Below are 20,634 nucleotides of genomic sequence, written 5' to 3'. Positions count from 1 at the left end.
TTTTTTAAAGTGGGTAGACACAGAAGAGAGAATAAGCTGATGCTGCCTCACTGAGGATAAAAAGATCCTGCTACATCTAATTTCAACTGAAAAGTATCAGCTGAACATGCCTGCCTCACTGCGAGATTTACTACAAGAACGTACAAAAGATCTAGATCCTCACACTTCAGAAAACAAAACACATCACTCACCTGGAGCAAAAAGACCTTTAAGTTTTTGGATGGAAGAGAACATATACGTGCATACATCGATACAGCACCTTCTTCAAAAGCACTGATACTAGTCCCTGTCAGACATGCACACTCCCTCACACTGACAACTACTGCAACATGGTGTGACAAGTCTTATGAAAGAGGCAATCATCTTAAATATTTAACTTGTAAAATAATGATATTAATTACGGTTGAGAAGTTTTGAATTAAGAAAGTCAGAGATCACCATAAATCTCATGAAGTTGTAAAGATCTGTATTACCATGTGCAAACAAATTATGCAGTACTATTGTATTACCTGTAACTGCAAAGAAGGAAACCAATTATCTGCTAGATTTTGTATCCACTAGATTTTGAAGATTAAATATTAATGTCTCTAATGGTATTTCAATACTGGTCATTAAATACAGAATTTGACCTAAAGATTAAAATACCTGGGAAAGTATTCTGAGACTTGTGTCCACAAATCTGACTACAGTTCAGCAAAAGTCAGTCAAACCTGAATAATTGTAACAGTGAGAGAGTTTAACTATACTCAGAAGACCCCCCCCAAAATTAGGAAATTATCCTCTATCATTTCACACCACTTTATATTATCACTGAACTGCGTAATACCTCTTCCTCAATTGTTCCATAATCATAGTAAGGGCTTGGGGCCCATTTACAAAATTAAATTTTAGAGTTCAAGTTAAAAATATTATTTTAAATCAACCAATTTAGTTAAGCTAAAAAAAAAAAATCTTAGTGAACTCAGGCTAGCTATTTGTCAACTTGACTAAATTTTAACTCCTGAAGTATTCCAAAATATCATTATAAACCAGTAATTTGTACATTATTAAATATTCTGTAACCATTGCAAAGAAGTTCCACTAATTTTATTTAAAATTTTTAATTTGTTAGGGAAATCTATTCTACTTCCCTTGTCACAGTGTGAAAACAAACCAACAAACAGTTTCACCTTCATAAATACTGAGATTCATGTACACTATCAACTACAAAAGATGAACAATCTGTGACAAATTTGTACTAAATGTTAGTATTGGCTTATTACACAGTCAGAAGAAGTTACCTTTAAGAAGTCCAGAATTATCAATAGGACCAGGGTACACATTCTGATCTCCCATCTGGTATTTGTCCCAGCTGTCAAAACCAACATATTTTTTCCACTGTTTGAACCAGCGACTATCCACTAGGTACCTTAAATGGAAGAAGACAAACAAGTTAATTATTGGCATGCTACCACTTCCTACAGTACTGATTAATTCATATTAAGGTACTTGCATCCATCAGCCTTGCAGAATGGAGAATGTTTTTCTGTCTGGTCTGCTAACCATTATCAGCATGTCCTACCAGCAAGGACTTTAACCATGGGCAATTAAAGATCACAGTAATCACGGTGGGCAAGTACAGTTTTGCAAGATGGCCAATACAGCATATCAGAAGTTGAAGAATGGCAAGCTCAAAAAGCATTTCCCTTTTTAGGATGAAATATCATCAGCTTTAATTCCTGTTCTCAATTTGTGAATTCAGGAGATTCAAGTTAAATCTTTATAATTAGATAGCCCTTTAAAAAATGAGAGAGAACTTTTAGTGAAAGATTTTTTCCTGCTGAAGTTTTATTTATAAAATTCATATGCAAGTTGAAAAACTTTAGAACTCTGATGTCCTGTCAAGAACCAGAGTCTAAGTGTTTTCTTCCTTTGAGTCAGCGTCAACACATACAGTAAATGTTCTGCTTTTGAGGCAGCACTAGATGTTCATCCTACATATAATTATCAACTTCACACTTCCATATAAAGGGATATCTCTAAACTCAGCTCCACAGTATTTCTACCCAGATTAAACTGTTGCCAGTCTGGCTTTTACCAAGTGCAGCGATACCTACATTTTGTATCTTTTTGTCCAGAATTTCTTTAAGATTAAGATAACAAATTTGTTCAGTGATCCTCAGACTGTTTATTTTTTTTTAAAGATACCACCTTCATTATTTCTCTTTCCTAAAAGTACCCATCTCCTCCTGTCTGTTCTGTACCAACCCTTTTGTTACTAACCTAGTACATGTCAGAGTATCGCTATCAGGATGAAACGCTAGGTCAAACTAAAGATCATAGGTAATCGTCATTCTTTTCTCCAGTATTTGACTATTGAACTCTTATTTGCAGCATACCAATAATATGCTATTGAGCCTTTAAGACATCTCAAAACTTCCTGGTGATTCAACTCCTAGCCTGCTAATATATATATAGCTTTATTAGGCAATCATTCTGCAGGAGTTACTCATGAACGCCATGGAAAAACACAAAACAAAAACAGCACCCACAACTCTTGTAACCAAAGAGGTACAAAAACATTGCTCGAGTATACATTTTACTGAAGAGATTTAAAAAAACCCAAACCATTAGTGGGGCCTTATGTATCTTAAGTTTGTTAATTCTTATTATAGTTACATCATTTAGAAGCACAAATTGTAAGTCTTGACTTATTTCTTCTTCTCAAGTCCAGTTTTTCTCTCTCACACACACAGATCGAGCCTGGAGTCAGTCTCCAGCAGTACTGCTAGCAAACCTCTGGTAAAGAAGGCATTACAACTGAGTAGTACTGAGTAAGTGGGATCCTTTGTAGTCAACTTATCAGATTCTCTTCTCAATAAGCCCAGTTTTTCAGTTTCTACAGAATGTACTCTTAAGTGTGTGAATCTATAAGTAAAAGTCCTTTGGAAAGTAAGAGGAAGAAGGCTTTAGAAAGCTATACATAAGATCACCACAGGCTTTTGGATACTTACTTCCCTTACATTTCTTCAAAAACATCAGAGACTAAGGTCTCAAAGGCAACTTTACAACATCTGTGACAACAGCACCCTAATTCACTTGGTAAACAGTCTTGATTCAAAATATTACATCAACAGTAATTATGAGTGTGTGAACAAATTACTCCTAGCCTTAGCTTGTAACTACCCTAAGCAAACATAAATAGCAAAGGCAGAGCTGTGTCTCAACTACTATAGACATAGTTCTGTTAGTACAAGAATGCTGGTTAGGGACCAAATTTCTCCCTTACTGCACCAATGCCAGGCATACTCTGGAGCATGTACCTTCACCATCTCACGGAGTAACACTTGGTCTTGTATCTATTCTACGACCACAACCTGTTACTACTGCTCAAGAGTCATCAACTGGTACCAATTACTGTCTCTTCTGAAACTGTTCTGCACACAACTTTGTCCTTGAACTTGCAACACACAATTTCTTTCTGAAATTTTAAACACTTAACAAAGCAGTCAGAAAATAGCTTCAAACTGCTTTCTGAACCAAAACTATATTGAAAAAAATTTAGGTTTAAACACTACTGAGGAAATGTATATGAAAAGTATTTTGCTGCAAAAATGCCCTTTTCCACTCTGACCAAACTCAGAAACAGACAGTGACTTTACAGGGTGTTTTGGGCACAATGTATCCCACCAAATCGGTAATGAAACAGCATGGTTGAAGTCCTAGTCCAGAAAGATGAGATACTTAACATTACTATGATTTTACAATATTGAATCATTCTAAAGTAGCCTGGCCTAGCACTGATTATTTCCGTTTTGTGGCAGAATTCCCTTTACAAGTTTTGTTTTGTTTAGAGCATATTCAGAATGTAATACGAAACAAGACTGAACAAGGCTAAGCTGCATTAAAGATGGTGAAATTTGGCATAAAACACAGTAAAAGGATAAAAATGCAGGCTATTACAAAAATAAACAGGTTTGAACTTTATTAATGATGAAAAAAGGCAAAACTTTTCTAGTTCAAATGTTAGTAAGTTCTAGTCCCACACATATTTCACACTTCAAAAATCAAACTCAGAGTACTGATTTCTTGATCACTTTCCATTGTCTATGCTGTTCAGTGAAGTTATAAGAACTACCTAACAAAGCAATGAACTTCTCAAAATAATTCAGATCTTTGTGTACAGACAACCTCATTTTGCAACACAAGAAAGTATCCAAGTAAAGCCCTACTGTCTTACGTGAAAGCCTTTTCTGAACTTAACTTTTCAGGTTCTCTAACACAGCAGCCAATTTAATGATCACTACAGCAAAACCTATGAAACTACAAACCTCAAACTGTTGTGAAATTAAATGAGAAACAACTCCAACTATCAAAAATGACCAGTTTGTGCAAACAGGCATATAATGTGACTACCTAGACATAATTTAAAACTTGGCATTATCATTTAAAACATGCATTCAATTAAAAAAAAAAAGCATGACTATTTTTAAAATATCAGATGAAAGCAAAGATACAAACTTTAAAACTTGCCCAGCCCCTTCAAAACATCGTGTTTGCCATCACGCAATAGATAGAGGAAGTGAAGCAACATCATAACAGCTCCCCAGTATGCTTTAAAATATTTGGTATGTTTGTTACTAGAAGCTTTCAGTTATATTTTTACTATCATAAAGTCCTCCTAAGCAATACTGCAGTAGAAGGAGAGAAAAAACTTAAACAAATTAGGTTTAAATTTTACAGAGGTAACGTGCTTCCTTTTCTACACTAGGCAGATGCAGATGTCTTCAGATATGATCTAGTTCAATGAAGGCAAGAATGCTTTCAGAGGTACAGACTCAACAGTGAACGCAGAACGGTTTTAAAGTGTTTTCTCTAACAGATTCTCTATCCAATTCATGCCCAAGGTATGCCACATTCATCTATTACCCAGAAATGGGAGGCGGGGGAGGAGAATAAAGCAGACAAAAGCCTGCAATAGGCAATTTAGCCTATTTAATTTAAAGATCACATAAGTAAGAATTTAAGAATTCAGTGAACACCACAAAGATAGTCCACTTGAAAATTAAGAAAGAAAAATCAGATCTCTACAAACAAATTTTCACCAAAAAATAACTAACTGTTGCAATTAAACAAGTGTTATTTTCTATTTCATGGAAGAGAAAAAACAAACAGTACACTCGACCATGGAAATTTGAATTGGTATGACCATGTAAAATGGAGTGACTTTACACAGTGCATGTATAATTGAATATAGAGTCTGATATTAAAGATAATTTTTCCTTTACCCTGAGTCTGCCAGTACAAGCCTGATGTTATTATAATTGAATCCTTGGTATTTGTGTCTTTTTCTTTTTCAAGTACAAGCAGCAGCAGTTCTTCCCACGTTTACAAAAAAACAGTTCTTTCACTCTGCCTGTACAAATCCCAATTCCTTTTACAACAGCCTCTTGATATTTGACTAATTTTTCTTTAATAAATGGAAAAAGGGATATCGAATTTGATTAATCTGATATGCCCTTGCCTTTTGCTTTATGCACAAAGTTTTCAGTGTTATGAACATACTCAAGGCCAACAGCATCCTCACCTTTCTCTTCCGCTGTGGCCATCCAGCACTATTCCACAACAGCCATAACTGCATGTGGTTATGAATGCAGTCACCCTCAGGCAGCCATTCTACCACCAAACCTGCCAGCTTTGTCCCTTACGCCATCTCATGGCCTCTACTTTCTTGACCTAAATTCGAATGAACTATGAAACTCAAAGCTATAATTTTACACAGAAGGGAAATTATCATATAGGCAAACTGCCCATTGTTTTAATTAATGCTTAACAAATTACTGCTCCTGTAGAACCATATTACTTTTCAAATGCTTTGTGTTAAATGTCTGATCATACACCTGTAACATAGTGATTAATAGAAAATTTTGATAACTGGACTTAACAGTGCAAGAGAGCTTGGGGTCCACTGTTCCAGATTTTAAATGTTCACCATTACCTATTTCAACACTTCATCAACTCTACTCTTCCACATCCAATTAATTTTGCCACCAACCAAATTTTGCTCTGCAGTATCTCTTCACAGTTCTCCCTAACTGAAAAGCTGTAACATCTCTGTTTCCTAACACAAAGTGCAAAAACTTACACCACTTCTCTTCAAATTTAGGTATTTGTACTTACACACCCAAACAAGAGATTAATGTTCCTAACATAAAAAAGTTGAAAGGTCACCTATAAATCAACCAAATATGTAAGTGTGATAAGAACTGAATAGCACAGTCAAGTTCCCTCTCTGGAAAGAAAATATTGAAGGACAACCAAATCTTAAAAAATTCACATCAAGTTTGAGACTCTCTGAGCAAAGTGTCCAGTAGTACAATATAAAAAAGCAGAATGAAGAATACATGAACACCAAAAATTTGAAAGCTACTTAAATTACTTTGTCTTTTTATCTTCTCCTTTCCTGTTTTCTTACTTGAATTCACTAAGTAGTATTTTGTTAAACTAGTGTATTTTGGACATATGGAAAGCGCTGAGAGGAACAATTAAAAAAAGAAGCTAAATGGGTGCAAAACACTATTCTGAGAATGAATTCTGCAACTGTAAAAACTAAGTTAATATCTGTAAAGCATAATTAAAACTGATTACTTTCAGACAAATAAGAGTTTGCATGCATTTTCTGCAAGATGCATTCTACTGAAGATTAATGAAGAGACTGAAAAGGAAAGATCATGACATCTGTGTGTACTCAGGGGCAAAGCTTAATACTTTGGTTAATACTGCTTGTAATATGAAGCAGTATGTATCTATCTCCCTGTACTGATTTTTAAGTAGAGTGAACCAGGAAGATCAATTTTTTAGGATAAGGAGCAAATCAGCCACTGCCAGTTCTCAGGATTTCTTACAGACCACATCATACTCTAATAATCAATCCTGAAACAAAAATATTATAGATGTGATACAGCACTATACATCTTACCACAGCCTAGTGAACTACTTGCTCACCACAGACTACAGCTTAGAAAGTACTGCCTCACTTTCCCAATATTCAGCTCTTAACATCCTTTATAAACAAAGGTAAGCAGGATACTTATGTAAGTCCTGTAATGAATTTATTTTCTATTTTGAGATAACTGCTTTTAATTGACTCAGGATCTACCAATATTGTTTAGACTTCTTAATTTAAAGAAGTATGGAATCTTTATTCTCAGACAGATATTCTTAAGAACAAACTCAGTAGACCAGTTTACCACAATGTTGAGGTAACACACATTACATGCTAAAGAAGGATTTATTGAATTTATATAGCCAAGTAATACATTTTAAAAAATGCTAACAGACCCTGTTGTTGTGAATTCTTATAGTGAACTACTGGCTACGTCTATGTATGTGCAGTCATATGCACATGTATGTACACACATTTTATACATATTAGGCATTTTAATGAGCATTCTGCTACTTTTACTTCAACAGAAATCTGATACAGGTGAGAAGTTATTTTGAGTTACTATGGAGTACATTTGCACTAGCTGTAATCTTCTCCCCTTACAAGAACTTGTTTTTAATCAATAAATGAAACACTACTTCTCCAATAAGATTAGAGAAAATGGAAATTTGCATTCAAATGCCATACACTTCCTTCATCTTTACGCGAGAAGGATATACTGCAAAAAAAAAAATTGCAATTACACCATGCTCAGCTTTGGGGATCAATCAGCTAAAGCACTTAACATAGCTAAAAAACAGATTTCTCAGCATTAAGGGGAAAAGTAAAAATCAGAAATTTATAGACTGTAGCTTTTGATCCTACAAATGCATTCAATATAGCATTCTCACCAAGATCAACAAGACTACTCATCTATACAAAACAGAGAAGGGAAACCCTAAGAAGGCAACTTAATTTATCTTTTCATCAATGTGATAATATCCATGATACAATCAATCACCTGAAAACTAAGTATTACCTACGAGGGACATAGAGTAATTTAAGAGGAAAAGACATACCTCAAGTAAACAGAACTACATCTGCTAAAACCTCATTTCTTACATAAGACTTGATCACTTTTAGGGGAAAATTATTAAAAACTTGTAGCATGCACTTGAGACCAGATACACTTCACTGAATATGTGTTGTCCCAGACACAAAAGTAGCGTACAATGCATTAGTAAAACAGAGACATAAAATGTCTGTACATTAAACTTGGTACCTTGTTTTGCTTTTGTTATTATTACCTAATGCAGGAAAGAGTTCCAAACCAGTCTAATGTTAACAGTACGTTTTTTGAACTGTGGACCTGACTAAGAAAGCTACCCCAGGACACCTTAGCAAAGTTAAAAAATATGGCCTATCTGTTTTTTAAAACTAGGATTAAGAAATGCTTGTTACTTAACTCTGATGGAATCAAGATTTCACTCAAACAGGAAACACAAATTTTGCGCTCTCAGATGTCATCAAGCTAGTGAGCAAGATAACCAACCCATCTTCAGGGGTAAACACCTGGAGGATTTGTAGTAGAGACTGAAGGAGAGAACTGTCTCATATTTCTAAATACGCTGTTTTGAGGGGCAAACCTTAAAAACTAAGACAACTTCACAGCAAGGTGAACTGATTAAATCTGCAAATGCTTGACATTTATAGGCATTTCAAACAAGTCAGTCACCTCAAATGGCTTGATGAAAACAGTACAACCAAGTTTGATTATGCTGAAGTCACTTAGAGTCAACAAGTTGATAACAGAAATACATAAATATTAGAATAGCCCCAAACCTTTACCTAAAAGTAAGCAAAAATATGCATGTATGATTTGCTGAAAATTATACCCAAATATGGTATTTCAGGTATTAATAATATTGGAAATATTTCTACAGTTTAATTAGTTTTAGGCACTTTCTCTTAGTTGTACTATGTATCCTTAAAGAGATCTAAATGTTCTTTGAGCAAGTAGAATAAAAAACAACTATGCAACATGTTCATGAACATGTTCCCAGTTCAAGACTGGCCTACTGCACTACTCGGTGTCTACTTCTGAGTAGAGTTTCAGATTGCTTCGTAAGATACATCTGCTCTCATCCGCAAAATGTTTCTTGCCTGTCTCAAGGAGATTATAACCTGGAAGGGACAATTTATACTCTCAAGTCCCCTGAAATGCCAAATACAGAATAAAACATGAGGAAATGGAATGAAGCTGCATCAGGGGAAGTTCAACTGGACATTAGGAAAAGGTTCTTCACTGAGAGGGTGGTCGGTCACTGGAACAAGCTCCCCAGGGTAGTGTTCACAGCACCAAGCCTGTCAGAGTTCAAGGAGCATCTGGATGATGCTCTTAGTCATATGGTTTAGCTTTAGGTAGTCCTGCGAGGAGCAGGGAGTTGGACTCAATAATGCTTATGGGTCCCTTCCAACTTGAGATATTCTACAATTCCATGGAAACCTTATATCCCTCCAGAGCACAAGAGGAGCTTGTGTAACCAAGGTCTTCGCTACCTTTGCAGACATGCAACGTATCAAAATTTGCAGAATACCTTTGGAACATTCCACAACAGTGGCATTTGTTCTGATAATAAAGACGTGGAAAACCCATGCAATGACAAATGGAGCATGTAACAACGTATTTTACCAAAGTGTATGTTCTCCCTTTGATACACCACAAGTTTTGATATCATATTAATTCAGTGTTATCACTGCAGAGGATGAAATAGAAAATTAAATTCTGAACCCTGCAAATATAAACTCCAACAACATTCTTATTGCAGCAGCTGATGACAAAAGGCCTTGAGGTCTGAGGGTCCTCACAGATTGCATTTGCTCATCTTCCAGCCTTAATTCAGGCAGTCCATTGATCACACAAAGCGGTTGAAAAATAGAATTAGAATGTTCCTTGATATCTTCTGATATTACACATCACTTCATTTCCTCGAAAAGCAATGATAACTGTTGGTCATATCTAGCTCATTCCATACAGAAGCTATATGTCAATACTCTATTCCGATTTGGGCATAACTTCTCTTTATATAATTCTTTGATTTGAACAATTTCTTCACAAGTATTGACAATTACAAAGCCCAATGCTTAACATTTCAACCTACCTTCCTCTTCCTGTTTTCCTACACTCAGGTTGTTTTCATAGCACAGATTACTTTTGACCTTTAACTATTTTTAGTTATTATTTTCTTGTAAAAGAATATATTCCTCAAAGCTACATAAAAACATGTGATCCTTTACTTCATTCTCATGGTTAGAGGCAAACAAGCTTTGTTTAGAAATATTGTAAACCAACATTAAAAAGTTAGTCACAGCTATTTTAAACTTGCTTCAGCTGAAGACACTAAACTGACTACATCTGTCTTAAGGGTGAGTTTAGATCAGTTATTCCAACCTCACATAGCCCCTACAGACAACAACACTTCAGAAACAGTTGCTGCAGGTGTTATTATTCTTTGGGTCATGTTGAAGTGGGATGAAACGGTGATTATTTCTGGCACTTACAAAGGACTGCTCATCTCTGTGATTAAGGGCCATTAGTCTGGTTCCTGGTTGTGTTCTCATCAATTACGGGACTTAGAATTTCTCCAATATAATCTAAAAATTACAGAGTACTTATTTTATTATCTTTCCCAATATAGGCATATCAGCAACAAATATTTTGGTCCTTTTACTCTTATACAAAATATTCAAATATTAAAAAACAATTACCTTATCCATGCTTTATATCCAAATATATGTTCATATTGGCATGGCAGGTTGACCCTGGTTGGACGCAAGGTGCCAACCAAAGCCGCTCTATCACTCCCCTCTTCAACTTGACAGCGAAAAGAAAATATAACGAAAGGCTCGTGGGTCGAGACAAGGACAGGGAGAGGTCACTCACCAATTACTGTCACAGGGAATGCAGACTTGACTTGGGGAAATTAGTTTTTAATTTATTACCAATCAAATCAGAGTAGAATAGTGAGAAATAAAACCTAAATCTTAGAACACCTTCCCCCCACCCCTCCCTCCTTCCCGGCTCAACTCCACTCCCAGTTTTCTCTACCTGGTCCCCACCAGCAGCGCAGGGGGACAGGGAATGGGGTTTGGGGTCAGTTTGTCACACATTGCCTCTGCCACTCCTTCCTCCTCAGAGGGAGGACTCCTCACTCTTCCCCTGCTCCACCATGGGGTCCCTCCCACGGGAGACAGTCCTCCACAAACTTCTCCAACATGAGTCCTTCCTACAGGCTGCAGTTCTTTGCGAACTGCTCCAGCGTGGGTCCTTTCTGTGGGCTGTGGTCCTTCACAAACTGCTTCAGCATGGGTCCCTTCCACAGGCTGCAGTCCTTCAGGCACAGACTGCTCCAGCTTGGGTCCCTCCCAAGGGCTGCAGTCCTTCAGGCACAGACTGCTCCAGCGTGGGTCCCCCACAGGATCACAAGTCCTGCCAGCAAACCTGCTCCAGCGTGGGCTCCTCTCTCCACGGGTCCACAGGTCCTGCCAGGAGCCTGCTCCAGCGTGGGCTTCCCACGGGGTCACAGCCTCCTTCGGGCATCCCCCTGCTCCAGCATGGGGTCCTCCACAGGCTGCAGGTGGAGATCTGCTCCACTGTGGACCTCCCTGGGCTGCAGGGGGACAGACTGCCTCACCATGGTCTTCCCCACGGGCTGCAGGGGAATGTCTGCTCCGGCACCTGGAGCACCTCCTCCCCCTCCCTCTTCGCTGACCTGGGGTCTGCAGGGCTGTTCCTCTCACATCTTCTCACTCCTCTCTCCAGCTGCAATTGCCGATGAGCAGCAACTTTTTCCCCTTCTTAAATCTGTTCTCCCAGAGGCACTACCACCGTTGCTGATGGACTTGGCCTTGGCCAGCAGCAGGTCCATCTTGGAGCCAGCTGGCATTGGCTCTATTGGACGTGGGGGAAGCTTCTAGCAGCTTCTCACAGAAGCCACCCCTGTAGCTCCCCCGCTACCAAAACCTTTCCATGCAAACCCAATATAATTGGGTCAGTCAATTAAAATTACCAACAAAAGATTGTATCATTATGAATGATCAAGTGTAGAGACTTAGGGCAGCCCAAAATGGGACTACTTATAGCATTTGTACATTAACTTACAAGAACAAAAGAACGAAGCTATTACAACACTTGTAAATGCACCTTCGTCTCTGAAAACGAAATTCAACAAATAATAAAAATAGATAATAAATTTACACAGGTTTTAAAATTTCACAGCTACATGACCATGTATGGAGATTGTTTGCTCAAAAGAAAATAACAGTATTAGCAGGAGAGTTGCTAATTGATTTCTAAAATTCTGCCATGGTTTGTAATTTTTTGATGTAATTTAACTTCACCCGTGGTTTACTGCACATTTTGATTTAACAAACCTTATTGACACAGTATCAACATCACAGAAGTACAACACATTCATTCTTTACCTTAACACTCAGGCTGATAAAAAAATATTTTAACAGTATGACTATGATCTTGGCATGTCCCATTGCTGTAAAAAGCGCTCTGAATGCATTCCTCAGTTATATATAGACAGAATTAAACAACACGTAACGTAGATTGATTTATACTGACTGATAGGTCAGCCCTTCGACTTCAAAATTGAAACCGTTAGCTTTGATATGCAATAAGGACACCCCACAGAGAGACACTCATTCCATCACTGTGTACTGCTGGGACATCATAAGTTTTGAACACATGCTATTTCGCCTTTAACAGCAAAACTGTGCAAATTGTCCAGAGAGACAGGTGAGGAGGATTTTTTTTTTTTTTTTTTTACCCTCCTCACTGTGCATGAGTACAGATTAAGCAATACTGAGGACAAAGTGGAGCAACCCTGTTGCTGAAAGCAAATTAGGACTCCTGTTTAAAGTCACAGCATCCCATTTTTGTTCTTGCACAATTGCAACTATAAAAATAAGAAAGTAAGAACGGGTTTGTACCTGTATTTCTACTCTGATTAGGCTAGCCAAAATTGCTTGACTAAGTACACTCATGATTAATAGATGCCTTCAAAATGAAATGTTGTTTCAGAATTAACAAGTTCTTGAAAGTTCAAGATGATGATAATTATTGTACTCTTATCACATACAAACCAAACCACCATTTTATTCAAAGTGTAGGTAAATCCACAAGAAAAAAATCCAGGGATCAAAGAGAGAAAAAAAATATATCGCTTAGCTCCCATTTTTAAGAAATCTTAGTCTAAATATTTCACATTCCTCTTCAGAAATAAAAGCTTTGTTGAACTAAACGCACTGAGATGATTTCAAGTCAACTTATCAGTCAAATTCTCCCTACAGCTCCCCATATTCAGTTCTCACAATGTGCAACAATAGCCTAAGCAGCACTTCACACATACCATCAAGAGGCTGACCAAAAAGCCTTATACAGCCAAAATTAACAGACTCCATTTTTAGCTTAAAATTTCAGTGTGAACATTAACCATGTAAGTATTTTGTATACACTTACAAATTTTCCATTTAAGTAAAGAATTTTCTTTAAAAAAAATCTAACTCCTAAGTCAATGTTTGCACTTCCAACTTTCTGGCAAAAGCCTGACACAAACATGATTTTAACATGCTCTCACCCTGCCTAATCAATTATCAGAAGAAAATTGCATGTACACACTTCCATTGCAAGTATTCTCCCAGAAGAATTTAAAACAGAACATTTTGTATATCTTCATAGACTGCTGGTGAAATGCTGCGCCATTCCACATGCAGTGAGATAAATCTAACACAAAACTTCAACCACAAGGTCTTAAAGTCAAAAATCAGTAACTTAAACCTCATCTGGAAAAAAAAGCAGCCAATGCTCCATTCTATCCTTGGAATGCTAACATAGCGTTCCTTGTTTCTCATTATATGAAGCCATCAGAACAGTTTAGGATATTATTCCAAATGTTACGGAGGTGCAGGGGATATTATTCCAAATGTTACGGAGGTGCAGGTCTGCAACATCTCATCATGCTCTCAGTCAAATCAAGTAAAAATCTTCCATTAATGTTCAATCTAGATTCTGTTCATGTACAGCACAATGATGGATGATCAGACGTGGAAAACACTGAGAAGACCACAGTGTAAAATGCTATTAAAGCTAAGCACTTCAGCATCAAGGTTATCATCAATGACGGGCACTGCAGGGTTTTCAAGTAGGGCTATATATGCCTGTTCATCAAGATTCATGAGTTTTCATTGCAACCAGAATTAAAATGCTTATACATTTTTGGTGGGGGAAATTCTTTCAGTACACTTCTGGAGGGGAAATCCTTTAAGGTTGAACTTTTCAGATCTACTGATCATTCACTGGGAAGGATTTTCACCCCACTTAAATTTTTACTTATTCTCTTTAGTGACTGAGTTTTACAATTAAACAGCCAATAAAATTCTCACAGTGCAAAAAATGTGAATATTTTCTTCACCTTCCAAGAAATGTACTCAATGGATAACAACAATATTCCCTCTGGACTCACCAGAGCTTCAGAATTGATGTGTATCAGAGACACATCTGAAAGAACTCAAAAAACTATACTTGTGTAGTTTTCATAATTTGCAAGTCTTAAAAATCAAGAACAGATTAAGAATCGATCTCATCACTCTGTAAAGTGATGACTGGCACCAAAATTCATTGGCTAGCAGGGCTGGAAATCAACATCTCCCTTCTGGTCTAATCCTGACTAGCTTCAGTTTACAGGTAGTGTCTTAAATCTTTATCTACGCCTCTCAAAATCCTTATCCTAGAAGACATCATCTTCTTATGTAAGTATTTCAGCACAGGACTCAACATTCTATCAAAACAGACAAAGGCTCTTAAAGCTCTTCTCTGAAAGGCAAGGCTTCTGCCTTCCCTATTAAATTTTGAGATTTTTGAACTCATTCCAAATGAACACCTTCTGTAACGTGCAGACACCAGAACTGGACAGTATGAATGGTTTCACTAATATATTACTGTACACAATACATCTTTGTACTGCTACTCAGTACTGTCTATTCAAACATCTGAAGATTGCATTTGTTCCCTTAGCCACCACGGAAACTCCTCACGATAGTTGTTTGTCCACTGTAACAGCCTGATTCTTTTCCAAGTTACTGCTTTTAAAAATACAAATAACATCTATATTCTCATCTGCTCACAAATTGCTACAGCAAGCAAAAGATGAAAGAAACACAGTGGGGAAAGTCTGGGAGAAAGAGAGAGAGAAATTGGTGAAACTGACTGCTAAGGCTGTGCTGTTAGCCATTATTAGTCACTACGACCCACTATAACCACTTACTGGCAGGTGATACTTAAAGCCAAGAAACATGGTCTCACATTCTAGACCACCGAGGGCCAATGTGTGTAAGAGGTAGCACAATTAAGAGTATGAAAGCATTTGTAATGTCATATTTAAGTAACTGAGACAACATCTCTGACTAAGCGAGCCACAGAAAAATAGGAACTACAGGGAAAGCAGGGCTGGAAGTGGTCTTAAAGGTAAAGACAAGAAATTATACCTCAATATGGGGAGGAAATTACAGATATTCACACAAGAAGTCATCACACACAAGAATTGACAGAGTCTTCATCACCTCTTTAAGAAAACTGTTTCAAGATCAATAACTTTCAGTACTGAAAACTGTACCTCAGTGACACTGTAAAAACAGAAAAACTTGGCAAAGTTCTCAAGAATATCACTGCAGGTACAAAGGCATTCAATAACATCATCAAGACCAGCTGGTCATGCAAATTTTACAGTGGCTAAAAAAAAAAAAAAAAAAAATCGATGAACATCAACAGCTCTTCAACTTCTGAGAGTAGATACAGGAAGACACTGATTGAGTTCAAATTTGTCTGCAGCTGTAACAACCAATATTTTTTGTCTTTCTAAATGAGAGGTTAGAATCTCCACACACAATAAAAATTCTCCTCACTGGCCAAGCATCAGTAGAATTTCAAAACACTGAGAAGTAATCGTATCAGATCCTAAAACTGAGAGATATACAACGAAATACAGCATTTCTCCTCCTCCAAAACAGAATTCTAGGTCTTTCAACCACAGAACCTAAAGGTCCTTTGGAAAATAGTGCAAGAAGAAAGACTTACATATAATTCAAGTTCCATGGAATGACAGTGTAATTTTTATGCTGAATTCACTAGTAAAAGTAATCAACACTATTTAAAACAACTGATAAATGAAGGAGGTTCTTTCTTGGAAAAGCTTAAATTTGATGTTTATTTAATGTATGTTTAGAAAAATAAGACAAATGGAGAGATGGAAGAATCTTCAGTCTCTCCTAGTTTAATAATTTAACTTGTTAATTGCCCATAAGAGAATGCAAAAAAGACCACTGGGACAAACTAGCCCAAAATCTTGTCCCTGAGGACAGAACAGTCATAAGACACTAGCCTTGCCTGTCTGTTGAAGCAATATATTTTAATCTATACTATCCCCAAGCTACGCTTAAAAACATCCAATGAAACAAATTCTACAGCTTCCTATCCTGCCTGTTCAAATGTTTCCTGATTCTATCAATTCTTTTCCACTCTCTAATTCTAAAAACATTGCATTTCAAGTCAGTTTCACTTCTTTCTCTCTGCAGTGCACATGAAGAACTAATGAAAAAATTCAATGCCCTCTTTGTAGATAATATAAGACTTGCCTCTCTTTGCCTTATTCTTTAGTTCCTTTTTTCTTAGAGGGAACTCCCAAAGCTTTATACTTTTCTTATATAGCTTATTGTACTCTACACTCTAAATTCTGAAGAGCATGGAAAAGACTTTCAGTATAAGCCAGTAATTTTAAAAGGACTGTATTTCAGTGCTTTAAAGCTCAAACAGAACGAGCTGATATGGCATTGCTCACATTTTTTCAGCAATATTTACTATTGCATGAATGAAAATTGCAGTTCTGAATCATGACTTGGAGCACTTTCAACAGTTCTGTTTCCTTACCGATGCCCCAAAAGATCAAAAAGCTATTGACAAAATACCTCTGAAAAAAGCATTTGGACTAACCGTACCCCTTAATTTGTGAAGTTAAATACATAGCTCTAAGTATTAATCCTATGAACACACATGTATACACATTTATGTACCCAGATTTAATAGTTCATGAGTCAAAGTTCATAGGACTTTGCCATAGCTTATTCAGCCTTAAAACACTTTATTAATATCAGTGTCATAATCACAGCTACATATATTTATTTTCAGAGAATGTTTAGTAGCTTTTTCCACTTAACTGATTTTTTCATGTTAAAATATTTAACATACTAAAAAAAAAAAATTACAGCACAGTAAACATACTGGTTTAGCCATCATGTAAACTTGTCATAAAGTTACTTTCACTTTGAGTAACATTAACTGTTTCAGACATTTTTTTTAGTACTCGGGAAGTACCGAACAGAGCCATAAAAAAACCCAAACCTCCTACGAGACTACAAGCCTGAGTATCCTTTTACTACTGCTGGTCATTTTCAACACTACCATGTGAATTGATTTCCCTTTTCTTGTTGCTTATACTTTTTCAGTTTAAGAGCAGTCTGTTCGTATGCCAAAACTGAACATATACTCAGCAGTATTTGAATAATGCATCAGAATGTATGCTTCTGACACATGCTGCAGTATCAACACTGTTAAATATAGTCTTTTATAGAACTGGAACAGTGAGTGATGACAGCTGAAATGAGGTGGGCAAGTTCTACTTTCGTGCATTCATACTTAATTTTCAGTAAGTAAACGCTTCAGCCTTTGTCTTTGGGTGACAGTTTCACACAGGAAGAGATGAAGAGGTTGAGTGGTGGAAAAAGTGTCAGTTCCTTTTCTTCCCCCCCCTCCTTAAAAAAGAAAAAAAAAAAAAGGCCCATTTCCTAGCCTCAGAGAACTACAACTACAGAAGCTCAGTTACTAAATACGTGCCAGGAAGAGGGGTTTATATCACCTAATTATTTTCAACCATGGCTTGTTCTGTTGACAATCTGTAATGCACACTGCAAAATATTTTCTGACTGACCAGGAAAAGACATCTTTTTAAACGCTCGCTGTGGAACAGGTACCACAAGGGCCCGTGCGCACCTTCGGGGGCTGTTTCCTGGGCAATTAATCCGCTCACTGTCAAAATAAAATTTAAACTTAGGGCTCGCCACGGCCGCGGACGGCCTTCGGGGCACCCCACCCGGGTAGAGATACGATTTCTGACAACTTGAAGGTGACGCCGCGGCCCTCTCCTCCTCTCGGCAGCCCGGCGAATGGAAGAAACGCCGGCTAGCGGAGCTCTCCTCCCCCGCCTCAATCCCTGCTTCGGCCCTTCTCCCCGCGAAGGCCCAGCAAGCCCCCCGGCCCCCCACGCCCCGCGGCCTCCGGGCCCCTCGTCGTGCGGGGCCGCCATCCGCGGCCGCCATCCGGCACCGCGCCCCGCCAGTCACGCCGCTCCCTCCCCTCCCCCGCCGCCCGGCAGGGAGCTGACCTCGGTGCCTGCCCCCGCCGGGCGCCTCAGCGGCGCGGCCCGGCCCCGCCGGCCGCCAGCAACCCGGGCCAAGACGAGGGCCCGCCGCACCCAGGCGGCCGGTCCCCTCCCGGGGGCAGAGGGCCGAGGGACCCGGGCGGCGGGAAGCGGGGCGGAGGGGGGGGGGAAACGTGTGTTTGTGTGCGGAACGGGGCCGCCCCCCCCTCCCCCGGCCTCTCCCGGGGAGCCGAGCCGCCCCCGGGAGCGGGGGGAGGGGGGGAGCTGAGGGAAAGGAGGTCGGTTCCTCCGCCAGCCGAGCGGCACCGGGGGCGGAGGGAGCCGCCCGCGCCGATCAGCCCGGACCACCCCCCCCTCCGCCCTTCCCTCACCAGGTATCGCCCTTGCGGAGCGCGGTTTTGAGCAGCGCCGCGACGTCCGTGCGCTGGGTCTCCAGATCCGCCGCGCCTCCCTCCGCCATCTTCTCCCCCCGGCGGCAACGGCGGCAGCAGCGGCGGCGGCAGCAGGGGCAGGAGCGCGCCGCGCTGCATGCTGGGAGTGACGCCGGCCGGGAGCCGCCCTCGCGCCCCCCCCTCCTTCCCAGCAATCCGCAGGGCGGGGACCGGAGGGGAACGGGGCGAGGCGCCGCGGGCCGGCGCCCCCTGGCGGCCAGGGGGTCTCCCGCCTCAGCGCCGCGAGCGGAGGCGCATGCGCGGAGCGCCGGCGGGGCGGGGGGGGGTCTGTCGGTGGCGGCGTCGCCTCGGAGGCCGCCCCGGCGGGCGGGGGTCGGGACCGGCGGGGTGCGCTCCGGCCCTGCCCGGCCGCCGCGGGTGGCTCGGCCGGTCCGCCCCGAGGCCTGCGGTGTGCCGGCCTCAGACCCGCCCGCCGGCTGCCCGCCCGCTGCCCGCCGGCGTCGGCCGGGCGCCCACGACAGCGCCCGCCTCGCCGTCGCGGCCTGGGTCGCGTCTTGTGAGAGCCCGGGGTGAAATGTGTCAGAAAGAGGGAATGGTCTTCGCAGAACGAGGGGCCGCCGCCCCCGCGACCTTACCGGCAGTGTTTTAATTTCGGCGTGGGCCTGAGAGGTGCTGTGCGCCTTGCTGACAGACGGGGGGCCCGGGTGGCCGTGACTGATGTGAGGATACGGCCTGTGTCGCTGTGCAGATACTGCTGGGATTTCACACTGGCTATGTGACTCGCGTTAACCTTCCCGGACCTTTGCAGAAGCCAGCGGATAATTCCTTGTGTTTGTTTTGGTCACTCTTACCTGAGACTTGGACGGACGGTGCAACCTGTCACTTGGCATTTCACCCCAAAAATAAGTCCGCGTGTTACATTACATTAACAGGGTTCTCGCTGTCTTCACACCTGTCTATAGGTTTCATAAAATCAAAATGGTATAGCAATGTTGGGCTGGGCTGCCGGTTACAAACATCTGAAAACAAGGTTTGTTCTTGCAGATCTGGCTGGTGCAATTGCGTATCTAGCCCCCTTCCTCCATCCAAGTCATTTCAGCGTGCTGAATTGTATGACTAACACTAGAAGTGTATCATAGGCTGCCAGTCACATATTAGAAGCCATTAGGCATTATTAGCTATTAGCTAATTAGCACTTACGAGCTAGTAGCATGTAGCTATTATAAATAGCACTAAAGATTGCTCTTGAGGTATACACACAGCAAAAAAGAGGATGGAAATAAGGCTCTTTGCTGGGTGAAAAACTGGCTGGATGGACGAGCGCAGAGGGTTGTGGTGAATGGGGTGAAATCCAGCTGGCGACGGGTCACAAGTGGTGTTCCTCAGGGCTCAGTATTGGGCCCCGTTCTGTTTAACATCTTTATCAATGATTTGGATGAGGGGATTGAGTGCACCCTCAGCAAGTTTGCGGATGACACCAAGCTGGGAGGCAGGGTCGATCTACCTGAGGGTAGGGAGGCTCTACAGAGAGATCTGGACAGGCTGGATCGATGGGCTGAGGCCAGTCGTATGAGGTTCAACAAGGCCAAGTGCCGGGTCCTGCACTTTGGTCACAACAACCCTATGGAGCGCTACAGGGGAAGAGTGGCCGGAAAGCTGCCCGGCAGAGAAAGACCTGGGGGTGCTGGTTGACAGCCGGCTGAATATGAGCCAGCAGTGTGCCCAGGTGGCCAAGAAGGCCAACAGCATGCTGGCCTGTATCAGAAATAGTGTGGCCAGCAGGAGCAGGGAGGTGATCATCCCCCTGTACTGGGCACTGGTGAGGCCGCATCTCGAGTCC

At 40.5% G+C, this 20,634-nt stretch overlaps 1 protein-coding gene across 2 annotated transcripts in view; it reads right to left on the bottom strand.

Annotated features, from left to right (window-relative positions):
- USP15 (ubiquitin specific peptidase 15) overlaps nt 1–18,941 on the bottom strand; it is a 72,861-nt gene extending 53,920 nt beyond the window's left edge. Inside the window, exons 1-2 of one of the 2 annotated variants that reach the window (XM_069802271.1) lie at nt 18,774–18,941; nt 1,281–1,408 (exon numbers count right to left, since the gene is read on the bottom strand). In XM_069802271.1, the coding sequence (XP_069658372.1) occupies nt 1,281–1,408; nt 18,774–18,862 (217 nt within the window). In that variant the 5' untranslated portion in view covers nt 18,863–18,941. The remainder of the gene's footprint in view (nt 1–1,280; nt 1,409–18,773) is intronic. The other variant, XM_069802269.1, reaches the window with a different exon arrangement.
- Nucleotides 18,942–20,634: the final 1,693 nt, after the last annotated feature.

This window comes from Haliaeetus albicilla, chromosome 14, assembly GCF_947461875.1.
Source record: "Haliaeetus albicilla chromosome 14, bHalAlb1.1, whole genome shotgun sequence".
In the NCBI taxonomy this organism is placed as follows: domain Eukaryota; kingdom Metazoa; phylum Chordata; class Aves; order Accipitriformes; family Accipitridae; genus Haliaeetus; species Haliaeetus albicilla.
Note: the sequence above shows the minus strand (reverse complement) of the source record. Positions and strands in the feature narration are given on the sequence as shown.